At 38.1% G+C, this 12,917-nt stretch overlaps 1 protein-coding gene across 2 annotated transcripts in view; it reads right to left on the bottom strand.

The window, feature by feature from the left end:
• Positions 1 to 233: 233 nt before the first annotated feature.
• Positions 234 to 12,917, bottom strand: part of FCHO2 (FCH and mu domain containing endocytic adaptor 2) — a 132,659-nt gene continuing 119,975 nt past the window's right edge. For both annotated transcript variants that reach the window (XM_080679453.1, XM_080679452.1), the window contains 4 exons: positions 9,890 to 10,089; positions 9,165 to 9,229; positions 1,323 to 1,487; positions 234 to 1,043 (listed from right to left, as the gene is read on the bottom strand). In XM_080679453.1, the coding sequence (XP_080535579.1) occupies positions 1,021 to 1,043; positions 1,323 to 1,487; positions 9,165 to 9,229; positions 9,890 to 10,089 (453 nt within the window). In that variant the 3' untranslated portion in view covers positions 234 to 1,020. The remainder of the gene's footprint in view (positions 1,044 to 1,322; positions 1,488 to 9,164; positions 9,230 to 9,889; positions 10,090 to 12,917) is intronic.

The raw sequence follows: 12,917 nt of genomic DNA on the forward strand, positions 1-12,917 counted from the left end.
GGTAAATTTTCTCCCCTGTAAACATAAGCCATTAGGTAGCTCTTTGTCTTTCTAGTGGCTACAGTGTTTCACTAAAGAAGTGAGCCAGGGTTCTTAAGTATAAATTATTTAGTTATCCCGAATTCCCACCAAAGTTATTTATAAAAATTGCAATTATCTTGTAAAAATGCCTGATCATTTAAGACTCTGAACAGAAGATCCAGATTGTGAGAAAAAAAGTGAGGCACATTTATGAACACAAACTGGATAGGCACATTTCTGGTTTTTTGTTATTTTAAAAGGCACACATTATGCAATCCATATAAAAATAAATTAAATCTACAGCATTAATTCATCAAAACAATCACAACTTCTATAAAGTTAACTACAGAAGTAAATTTCTCTGCTGTCTTTTGCAAGCTTATTTTAAAACACATTGCACTTGAGGATTAAAAAATCATAAAACACCACTTACAGTTATATGTTTAAAAAAATCAAATGATAAATTTTTTGCATACAACCCGGACTGTAGTCTGATTACTTTATGGCACATAACTCAATTTGATTGAGTGTTCTAAATTAACATTATCCAAAACTTAGAATTCATGTTGTTTATATCCATTTAACATCAAACTTAACGAAATTTAAAACTATCTGACTAAAAAATTTATGGAAAGCTAAATTACTTTGTGCTTGCTTTCCTGAAATTTTAGGCCTGATATTATACTATAACCCCCTTTTTCAATATAGACACTGAAGATAATTTAAAATTTCAGCCTATGAAAACTTTTTACTGAGAATCTGAATCAATGTGCTTCCTGAATATTGCAGTTGATCATTTACAGCGTTGAAAATCATTTCAGTGCTATTTCTTTCAATGACTCACTTCAAAGGTGCAATTTAATATTTACAGTCAGCTCTCAAATATGTCTACATTTTAAAGACATACTACAAGTTAGAATAGTGTTTGAAAGAACAGATAATGCAGAATGGCAGGTTTGTACTACTCCTTGAGCCAAACCACTTTGCTTAGGTCGTCCATCAACAATCTGCCAGGTATCGTCCTGAAAAACACCAAGTACAGCTTTATGATTATAGTTTCAAATGAACTCAAATACACTTTCATTGTGGTTACAGATACAGAATCCCAGTTCCCAACTGCTGTTTACAATATGTTATAATTAGATCACAGGTGTTCAGCTATACTGGCCATGGGTATTCTTTCCCAGGTGTCTCTCTACCGAGCACCTTATGCCAAAAACCAAAGAAAAAACTTTCATGCCTTTAGATTACAATACAAATGTTTCCCATGTACATGAAAAAAACTTAATCTCCCAACTCACCAGTGGCAAACCGCTTCTTTACTAAGGAAAGCCTATAGCCAGTGCCTACAAGTTCAATATCCACTCCTGAGAGGGTACTTCCCTCGCTGAGGAATTGCACTGCAAGTGTTGTCGGTTTACTGGGTCCTTCTGAAAGATCAAACTTTGCTCTTAGAGTCCCAGAACCTACAAGGAAAAGAATAAAGAATTTACACAGGGTAATATACACTTCATACCAAAAAAATCAAATGAGCACATAAGATAAACTATTTTCAGTCCTATGCCAAATTCATGACATGTATACAGTAAAGGAATCATGATCCTGTTTCCAAATTTAGGCTTTATTCAGTGAATCTGAATTTTTGTTAATAATCTTGACCCATGCTTCTCTTTGACTTAATACAAATATAAGTTGTTTACTATTGAGGTTCCTATGCTATATGCATGCTGAAGTGAGTCAAAAGAGAAGGAAGTCAGTGAGGGTAGGTCAGAGGGAAGCCCTAGGAGGAATATGAGTAGGAATAAAGTAAAAGGGAAATGTTTATCATATGGGAGTGGGAGAGGGAAAAAAGGAAAGACAGCTAACACTGGGGAAAACTCTATCAACATTACTATTTTCTATTCACCTCTCTTTAAAAAATTTAACAGGTCTAAAGCATCATGTAAAATAGATACTTCTGAGGTGCTTCCTTTTTGATATAACCATTTATTCAATACACTTCATGCCTAATAGCATGGCAGAAACAGTAAACCAAACAATTATGATGAATATGGTAAATGCCATAGAACTCTCAGGAGCCATGGAACACAAAAGCACCTAAAATGGTGGTGGGGATGCCCATGTGTATTCAGGCAGAGGGAACTACAGAGATGAGACTGGAGAGAGCATGATGCATTTAAGGGAACTACTTCCATACCAGAGGAGTCGGAGAAAGCAGGAGAATGGCAGAAGATGAGACTAGAATGATAGCAAGGAACAAGCTCTAAATATCTTTACATGCCAAGATAAGAAATAACCATAGGGAACCACCAAAGGTAAGAAAGACAGAAACATTTCAGATTAATGTTTCAGGAAGGCAGGGGGGCACAAGATGCAAGGTAGGGAGATCAACTGAAAGTCAATAAAATAGTCTAGGACTCTAGGTGACAGGAAAAAGGAATCTGAACTAGGCTAAGGGAAAGGAAAGGAATGCATTTGAAAGATATGTATTTAAGAGCTAGACTCAAGAGGTGAGAAAGGAAGAGTTTACTAGGAAGTTACCAGGTTTCTGGCTGGGGAAAGTGGGTAGAATTGCTAGGTAGCAGGAGTCACATTCTGTGATTCCTTACACAGAAATTGAATATTACAGAGAAAAATATGGAAGATGTCGTAACACTGATCCACTCTATACTATTTTGCCAGTGGGGAAGATGAATTACTACCTAATTCTTAACCATTGTCCAAGCCCTCCTTAAACATATACAATTCTTGACTTGCAATTCAACTCTGTAACAAAGTTCTACCACAGGCCAAGAGCAGCCACCTTGGCAATCCTTAAACTTTGGAATTATTTCCTGTCCCTCTTCTGGGAAAGCCAGAATAGACATAGATATCTATTTTACAGTATTCTAATTTGGATATTTCTTTTTAAAGGTTGACTAACCCAATCAGAACCACATTTATAAGATTTTTCCATTTCCTCACATAGACAACCTGACACCTGAATAGCAGAGGGAAACTATTAAAATATCTGATTAGAAAATTATTGTTGACATTGTAAGAGATGCCTCCTATTCCCCCTCGCCTACCCATTTACCCACCCCCACCCAGCCCTGCCCCCGCCTCTGGCCATCACCAACAGTTGTCTTGTCCATTGGCTATGCATACACTGAGCAGCCAGATTATGATGATCTCTGAACGCATAGTAATCTGGCGCGCGCGCGCGCGCGCGCGCGTGTGTGTGTGTGTGTGTGTGTAAGAGGCCCGGTGCATGAATTCATGCATGGGTGTGGTCCGGCCAGCCTGCCTGCTGGTTGAACTCCTGGTCAAGGGGACAATTTGCATATTAGCCTTATATTATATAGGATATACACTGAGTGATCAGGTTATTATGCGTTCAGAGATCATAATAATCTGGCCACTCAGTGTATATGTTCTTTGGCTGTCACCTCCTTTCATTCCATCTGATCCACCTACCTCCCCTCGATAGCTGTCAGTCTGTACCATGTATCCATGTCTCTGGTTCTATTTTGTCATTTACTTTGTTCATTAAATTCCACATATTTAGTGACATTATATGGTAGTCTTTCTCTGTCTGGCTTATTTCACTTAGCACAATAATATCCAGGTCCATCCATGCTGTCACAAAAGGCAACAGTTCCTTCTTTTTTTACAGCCACGTAGTATTACATTGTGTAACCTGTACCACAGCTTTTTTATCCACTCATCTACTGATGGGCACTTGGGCTGTTTCCAGATCCTGGCTATTGTAAATAATGCTGCTATGAAAATAGGGGTGTATATATTTTGATTGGTGTTTCAGAATTCTTAGGATACATTCCCAGAAGTGGGATCGCGGGGTCAAAATGCAGTTCCATTTTTAAATTTTTTAAAGGACATAATGTTTTCCACAATGGCTGCAGCAGTCTGCATTTCCACCAACAGTGCATGAGGGTTTTCTTTTCTCCACATGCATTCCCAACAACAGCTTGCATGAGGGTTTTTTCTCCACATCCTCGCCACCACTTGTTGATTTATTGATGTAGCCATTCTGACAGGTGTGAGGTGACAGATCATTGTGGTTTTAATTCACATTAAGTATATTTTCATATGTCTATTGGCCATCTATTATGTCCTATTTGGAGAAGAGTCTATTCAGGTCTTTTGCCCATTTTTGACTTCCTGGTGTTGAGTTGTACAAATTCTTTGGAAATTAACCCCTTATCACATGTATCACTGGCAAATCTCTCTCATTCAGCAGGTTCCCTTTTCATTTTGTTGATGGTTTCCTTTGCTGGGCAGAAGCGTTTGTTTGATTTAGCCCCATTTGTTTACTTTTTCCTTTTGTTTCCCTTGCCTGAGATATACTAAAATATTGCTATGAGAGATGTCTGAGGCTTTATTGCCTATGTTGTCTTTTAGAATTTTTATGGTTTCACGACTTACATTTAAATCCTTTATGCATTTTGAGTTTATTCTTGTGTATGGTGTAAGCTGGTGGTCTAATTTAATTTTTTTTGCATGTACCTGCCCAATTTTCCCAGCAACATTAATTGAAGAGACTGTCTTTACTTCATTGTATGCTTTTGCCTCCTTTGTCAAATGTTAATGGACCACAGAGGTATGAATTTATTTCTGGGCTCTCTGTTCTGTTCCACTATCTATATGGCTGTTCTTATGCCAATAACAGACTGTTTTGATTACAATGGCCTTGTATTATAGTTTGATAATGGTATTGTAATACCTCCAATTTTGTTCTTAAAATTGCTGAAGCAATTCAGGGTCCTTTTTGGTTCCATATGAATTTTTGGAATATTTGTTCTAGATTTTGAGAGAACCAATTCCCCTTTTTTGTAAGTATTTACAATAGTATAGTTTCATGAAATGGGGAAATACAACCTTTTCTTCCTGGCTAACTGGTTTTAAGCCCTCAATTCAAGTAGGATTTCTAGTTTACTTCCAGTTTCAATAACTAGAGTAAAAGTCAGTACAGTTGATTACCTGAAAACAGGCAACCTTTAAGTACTAAAAAGCAACAAAGAAACTGCAGTTAGCTTTTGGGATATTTCACCCAATGAATGTGTGGTTTTCTGGCAAAAGTCGGATTCAACATGGCACATATAAATAAATAGACAATATAGGTATGTTCCTGGTCCTTTATGCAGAAATACCTAAGAGAAAAACTGACAATGTTTTTGTGTTTTGATCACATTACTCTTAAAATATTCAGAAAAGCTCAACAAAACCTACTTAACAGGAAAAGTTATTGGTGGTTAATATTAGGCATTCAAGAGGGCAGGGTAAAAGAAAATGAAAATAATTAATGCTAAAGACTTGACTGTCCTGGGAATTATATTCTGAATTGAGTTAGGGGAGATACCAGGAGTGATCAGCTAGCACTGACTTTTCCTTAGCATCGAGAACACAAACATAGACTTGGTGGGAGGAGGCAATTAACTTCTCCTTAAAAAAATTATCACAGAATTGAAGGCCTATCATGTTTAGTTGTAATAAGGGGAAATGACCAGGAAAGGTTTTCATAGGGAAATGGAGTAGGCAAGGGGGCTTTTAAAAAATTTATTGGGTGACACTGGTTAATAACATTGAATTTCAAGTATACAGTTCTATGATATATCATTTGTATACTTGAATTGTGTGCTCACCACCCAAAGTCTAGTATCCTCCTAACACCATTCGTATATTTGACCCCCTTTATCCTCTTTGTCCTTCCCTCACTCCTCTTCCCCTCTGGTAACCACCAAACTGTTGTCTGTGTCTAGGAGTTTGTTTTATATCCCACATGAGTGAAACCATATGGTTCTTGTCCTTTTCTGTTTATTTCCCTTAGCATGATACTCTCAAGATCCATTCATGTTGTCACAAATGGCAGTATTTATCCTTTCTTAGGGCTGAGTAGCATTCCATTGTATATATGTACCAAATCTTCTTTATCTAATCATCCATTGAAAGACATTTAGGTTGTTTCCATGTCTTGGTTACTGTGAATAATGCTGCAGTGAAGAGGGATTGCTGGGTCATATGGTAGGTCTATTCTTAATTTTTTGAGGAACCTCCATACTGTTTTCCATAGTGGCTGTACCAGTTTACATTCTCACCAGCAGTGAACCAGGTGTACCGGTTAATAATGTGGATTTTGTAATCAACGAAAACATGATGATTTCAAGAGAAATATCAAAAGTGCTTTATTCAAAGTAATGTCCATATAAGACACTGGGGGGGGGGCAGGTAAAGGCATGTGCTGGGGGGTAGGGGAGGCCGGGGGGAGGTCAATGGGGAAAAAAAAAAAGGAGACATATGTACTACTATTTGTAATACTTCAAACAATTTAAAAAAATAAAATTAAATAAAAAAAAAAAAGTAATGTCCATCGCTAGCTACACATTTCTCCCATCTTTCAGGTAATTTGTGGATACCGTCCCAATAGAACTTTTCTTGTTTTGAGGCAAACCACTCAGAGACCCAATTTTCCAATTCTTCATACGTTTTGAAGTGCTGCTCAGAAAGTGTGTGTGCCATCGACAGGAACAAGTGGTAATCTGAAGGAGCAAGGTCTGGTGAATACAGCGGGTGGGTTAATACTTCCCACGCAAAAGCTTTTTTTTTTTTTTTTAAAGATATATTTTATTGATTTTTTTCACAGAGAGGAAGGGAGAGAGATAAGAGTTAGAAACATCGATGAGAGAGAAACATCGATCAGCTGCCTCCTGCACACCCCCCACTGGGGATGTGCCCACAACTAAGGTACATGCCCTTGACTGGAATCGAACCTGGGACCCTTCAGTCCGCAGGCCGACGCTCTATCCACTGAGCCAAACCGGTTAGGGCCCACGCAAAATCTTTTAACGTGTCTTTAACTGGTTTTGAAGTGTGTGATGGTGCATCATCATGAAGAAAAATTGCTTTGCCGTGTCTTCTGGCACATTCTGGACATTTCATGATCAAAGCGTGGTTCAAATTGATTATTTGTTGTCGGTAGCGATCAGTATTAACCGTTTCACCTGGTTTTAGAAGCTCAGAATACACCACACCTTCCTGATCCCACCAAACGCAGAGCATTGTCTTCTTTATCAACCCATGATTTTGTGCGCTTGGGATTCTCAAAATAAATCCACTTTTCATTGCCAGTCACAATTCGATGCAAAAAGACTTTCATGCCATTGAAGCAACATTTTACTGTTGCTGATGACTTTTTGGTTTTCCATTTATCTTTCATTCAGTTGATGTGGCACCCATTTTCCTTCCTTTAAAATCTTTCCCATTGCTTGTAAACAATCGGAAATTGTTTGCTGAGCAACATTTAATCTTTCTGCAAGTTGTTTTTGAGTTTGACACGCATCTTCATCCAATAATGCTAGTAACTGTTGGTCTTCAAACTTTTTTGATTGACCTGGATGTTCTTTGTCTTTCACATCGAAATCATCACTTTGAAAGCATTTAAACCGGTGTTCACAAGTATCTTGAGATGGAGCATGTTCACCATAAGCTTCCTGAGGTATATAAGATAACTTTCAGCAGCATTTTTCTTCAAAATAATGAATTAAAACTTTCCGCAAATGCTTTTTTTGGCACGAAATTCGACATTAAGTGTAAAAATATCTATGATGTTAACATCTTCAGCAAATTTGACATAAGAAGTTTTGAAGCTTGCTGTTAATACAACAAAACAGCATACATATCAAATTGCATATATATCAACATAATGTGTAACTCCATCTATTGAAAAAAATCCGATTAACCAGTACACGTGGTATAAGGGTTCCTTTTTCTCCACATCCTCTCCAACACTTGCTATTTCTAGTCTTGTTGATATTAGTCATTCTAACAGATGTGAGGTGGCATTTCATTGTGATTTTTATTTTAATTTCCCTTATAGCTAGAGAAGATGACCATCTTTTCATACATCTTTGGCTATTTGTATGTCTTTATGGGAAGTGTCTGTTCAGGACACTTTTTTAATCAGAATGCTTGGCTTTTTGTTGTATTCTTTTTTAAAAAAATTATTTTTCTTTATTGTTGAGAGCATTACAGATGTCCCCCAGAGTTGTATGAGTTCTTTATATATTATGGATAACTAGAGGCCCAGTGCATGAAATTCGTGCACTGGAAGCAGAGGGGGTCCCTCAGCCCAGCCTGCACCCTCTCACAGTCTGGGAGTGATCGATCGCCCTGCAGAGGGAGACCCTGCCCACCCACCACAGTGCCGCTGGCGGGGTAGCCTGGGCCTCCCTCTTTGGGGCAATTGATTGCGGTTGCCCCAAAGAGGTAGGCCCTGCCCACGGCTCTGCGATGTATCGCCCTCTACAGAGGGAGGCCACACCCACCCACCGCTGCTGGCTGGTGGGTGGCCTGGGCCTCCCTCTGCAGGGGCAATCATAGGGCGATGGCCAGGCCTGACCAACTGCATCGCACCTGCCTTGGCTAACCTGGCACCAGTGGGTGTCATAGCGTGGTAGTTCGGACAGTCGTTCTGCTGTTCGGCCATTTGGTCGATTTGCATATTACACTTTTATTATTATTATAGATAGCCCCTTATTATAGGTATTGTTTGCAAATATCTTCTCCCATTCAGTTGGTTGCCTTTTTGTTTTGTTGATGATTTTTTGCAGTGCAGAAAACTTTTTCATTTTATGTAGTCCCATTCATTTATTTTTACTTTTACTTCACAAAGGGGCTTTGTAAAGCCTGAAAGCTCCTACATGATTTCTGGGAGACCGGGAGGACTCCATTAACAGTGAGCAAAAGAGTGTGTTAAATCACTTTCAATTAGTTACCAAGTTACCTAGCTGGAATAAACAGTTCTACCTCTTTAAGAGAAAATACCTAATGAATTAAATTTAATGTTAACATGTGAATTAAATTTAATGTTAACATGTGAACATAAGAAGCATTTACTTAACATTTATAAAGTTAACATTTATAAAGTTCTTCCTTACAGAGAAAACATATTCAATGTAGAGGAGGAAAAATCCGTTCTGAATCGCAACTGGTCCACTCTTATTTAAGGTATTAACTTCCACCTAGTGGTGAATTCTAGAACTGAAGTCATGAAATTTCAGGAAAAAACTTTCCATAAACATGCCTTAAAAAGTCCATTTTCTGTGACCTCACATTATTTAGAAAAAGAAAAACAAGCACACAGTTACCTCCATTTTCTGATTTTTCTGAAACACCAGACAGTTTCCAAAAGGCTTTCATCTGTTCCGCATTCCTATAATAACAAATATCTTCAGATTAAGTGGCTAGTATTACACCTTATTCATAAAGGGCACTCAATAAATGTGTTTTAGATATTTCACTAAAACAACTATAAAATTATTAAATTAATGGAATTTTTACTAAATTATATAATTCTCATTCCTACTAATTCGAGGAAAACAAAGTGTAGATGGCTCAGTTCATTACTCAAGATAAACACACTTTTATAAAATGGTTAGAGTCTATACTAATATTAATAGAGAGCACAAGAGAGGTATTAAGAGATGAGAGTAGAATATCTAATACTACTAAACACTAATCAAATATGTGTTCCTATAGGTATGCCAGATGTTATATTTAATCCTGTAAAATAATTATTATGATCTTTATTTTTAAAAATAAAATGTTTAGAGAGGCTAAGCAATTTGCCTAAGGGTAAAGTTGTCTTGAATCATTCAAGTCTGGATATTGACACCAAAATTAGTTTGTTTATTTTGGACTGAGGCTATTTTGGATTGAGGCTACTGTGGCTTAACTAGTAAATGAACATCTTTTTATAGCATAGTTTCTATGGGAAAATGCACCAAAACTTTTCAAACTTACACAATATTCATAACTTAGGCTCTAAAAATTGGATGAATTTAACAGGAATTCGGAAATCTCCTAAACTTACCATATTGCAGGAGGAAGGGACTGCATGTTTGTGACCCCTCCATCCACAGGTACCACCACCTGTATGTTGGAAAGCACACTTGGTATCACCATAGCTTCTGGGTTGTACTTATAATCCACTCTAAGATCTGTGGTGCCAGCACTACATTTCCAGTATGTTGCAAGATTTAGAGGTGTAGATTGAATACCATTTGATGATACCTTTAAAGAGAAAAACAAATAATTACTTGGCCTGAAAAGTAAACAAATCAGTTAATGACATATATAAGTTCACAGAATCTGCTGTTATCCAGTGATTCTTATTTATGCTTGTAACATTTGAATACCTCTCATCATTCAACATATAATTCATAAAGAATCTTAGAATTCTAAGAACTTAAGATTTAAAACAAGAGAAATGGATGTGTCACCATGAAGTTCCACAAGTCTGGAATTAGAATATTTTTCAACTTCAAATGGCTAATTTTAATCACATGACCCATAGTAAATGGTAAAATTCTAATTCTTTAGTTCCTTGCTCAAAGGACTCCCTTTCAATGAGACCTACTCTGATCACCCTGTTTAAATTTACATTGAAAATGCAATTTTTCAGAGCTTAACTTTCACACTTCTTACTTTTCCATACCACATATTTTCAAACACATATTATTTACTTCTTTACTGTCTATCTCCCCATCCAACTCTCAGCAATTAGCAAGCACTGAATAATAAATGTTTGTTGGATGAATGATAAATTGATACTTGGAATAAACTTTAAGCTAACTTAAATGGCAGCAGCACTTTTTTACTCTTTAGGTATTTACTTCCTAGAAACACAGGCTATTTAGGAGGGAAAACCAAGATGGCGGCATAGGTAAGCACCTAAACTGCTGCCTCGCACAACAATTTCAAAACTACAACTAAAAGACAGAACGGACACCATCCAGAACCACAGGAAAGCTGGCTGAGTGAAAATTCTACAACTAGAAGGAAAGAGAAAAGCTCACAGAGAATTGGAGGTACGGCAAAGGGTCTTTGTGCGCGCAGAGAGGAAGAGCGGCTGAGAGCCTGGCTGACTTTCTCTGGCGGAAGGGGGAAGGAAGCCCCCGACCGCACTGAACCCCAGTTCTGACTGCACTGAACCCTAGTTCCAGGCGAGCCCCTGGGGACCCACGCTCTTGTGGGGGGAATCTGGACTCTCGGGCGGAGACTCGGGAGCCGGGGAAGGCAGAGGTCTGCAGGCACGCACACGCGAAAGGGCAAGGCTGACAGGAAACCAAGACGGTCTGCTCCGCCCTGAGACTCCACCCCATCCAAGCTGAGCACAGAGGCTATTGCAATTTGGCAAGTCTAATCCTATAAGGCTGTCTCCAGCACCAAACTTCTTCCAGCGTAGACACAGCTAATCCTTACAGCCAACGGGCCTGGAGGTCAATTCCTCCCAGTGATAACAACAACAATCAAGACTTAATTACAACAAGGCTGTACACACAGTCCACAAAGGGGTGCACCAAGAGTGTCCACCTCAGGTTAACTGGGGAGGCAGACCCACTGGGCCATATAGGAAACCTAGCACACAAATCTACCCTACCAACTCAGGGAAGCAATGAAAATGCGGTGTCAAAGAAACAGATCACAAACGAAAGAAATGGAGGAAAACAAACGACTGGATATAGAATTCAAAACCACAGTTATAAGGCTTTTCAAGAATATCCTAGAAAAGGCTGATAAATATAACGAGACCCTCGAAGATATGAAAAGGACCAACTAGAAATTAAACATACACTGACTGAAATAAAAAATATTATACAGAGACCCAAAAACAGACTAGAGGAACACAAGAATCAAGTCAAAGAATTGAAATACAAAGAAGCAAAAAACACTCAACCGAAAAAGCAAAAAGAAAAAAAAAAATCCAAAAAGTTGAAGATAGTGTAAGAAGACTCTGGGACAACTTCAAGCGTACCAACATCAGAATTATGGGGGTGCCAGAAGAAGAGAGCAAGATACTGAAAACCTATTTGAAAAAATAATGACCAAAAACTTCCCCCACCTGGTGAAAGAAATAGACTTACAAGTCCAGGAAGTGCACAGAACCCCAAACAAAAGGAATCCAAAGAGGACCACACCAAGACACATCATAATTAAAATGCCAAGAGCAAAAGACAAAGAGAGAATATTAAAAGCAGCAAGAGAAAAACAGTTAGTTACCTACAAGGGAGCGCCCATATGACTGTCAGCTGATTTCTCAACAGAAACTATGCAGGCCAGACGGGAGTGGCAAGAAATTTTCAATGTGATGAATAGCAAGAACCTACAACCAAGATTACTCTACCCAGCAAAGCTATCATTCAGAATTGAAGGGCAGATAAAGAGCTTCACAGATAAGAAAAAGCTAAAGGAGTTCATCACCACCAAACCAGTATTATATGAAATGCTGAAAGGTATTCTTAAAGAAGAGGAGGAAGAAAAAAGTAAAGATAAAAATTATGAACAATGAATACATATCTATCAACAAGTGAACCTAAAAATCAAGTGAATTAAAAACCTGAGGAACAGAATAATCTGGTGAATATAATAGAATCAGGGGCATAGAAAGGGAGTGGACTGATAATTCTCAGGGGGAAAGGGGTATGGGGGGTTCAGGAAGAGACTGGACAAAAATCGTACACCTATGGATGAGGACAGTGTGGGGGAGGTAAGGGCAGAAGGTGGGGTGGGAACCGGGTGGAGGGGAGCTATGGGGGGAAAAAGGAGAAACAATTGTAATAATCTGAATAAAGATTTATTAAAATAAATAAATAAAAAAAAGAAACACAGGCTATTTAAATACAATTACCCTATTAAAAATTCAAACAATATAGAAGTATATGCAACAGGAAATTAATCCCTTGGCATTCTTACTCCTCATGTTAGCATCGTAGTACACATATCCTTCTAGACTTTTTAGGCATATGCAAACATAGAGACATCTCATTCTTTTTAAGGGGATATAATTCATGTAATCAACCTCTTTCTCTGTGGATGTGTACTTCAGTGGTTTCCTTTGT

This window comes from Plecotus auritus (assembly GCF_963455305.1).
Source record: "Plecotus auritus genome assembly, chromosome: 7".
NCBI classification, from domain to species: domain Eukaryota; kingdom Metazoa; phylum Chordata; class Mammalia; order Chiroptera; family Vespertilionidae; genus Plecotus; species Plecotus auritus.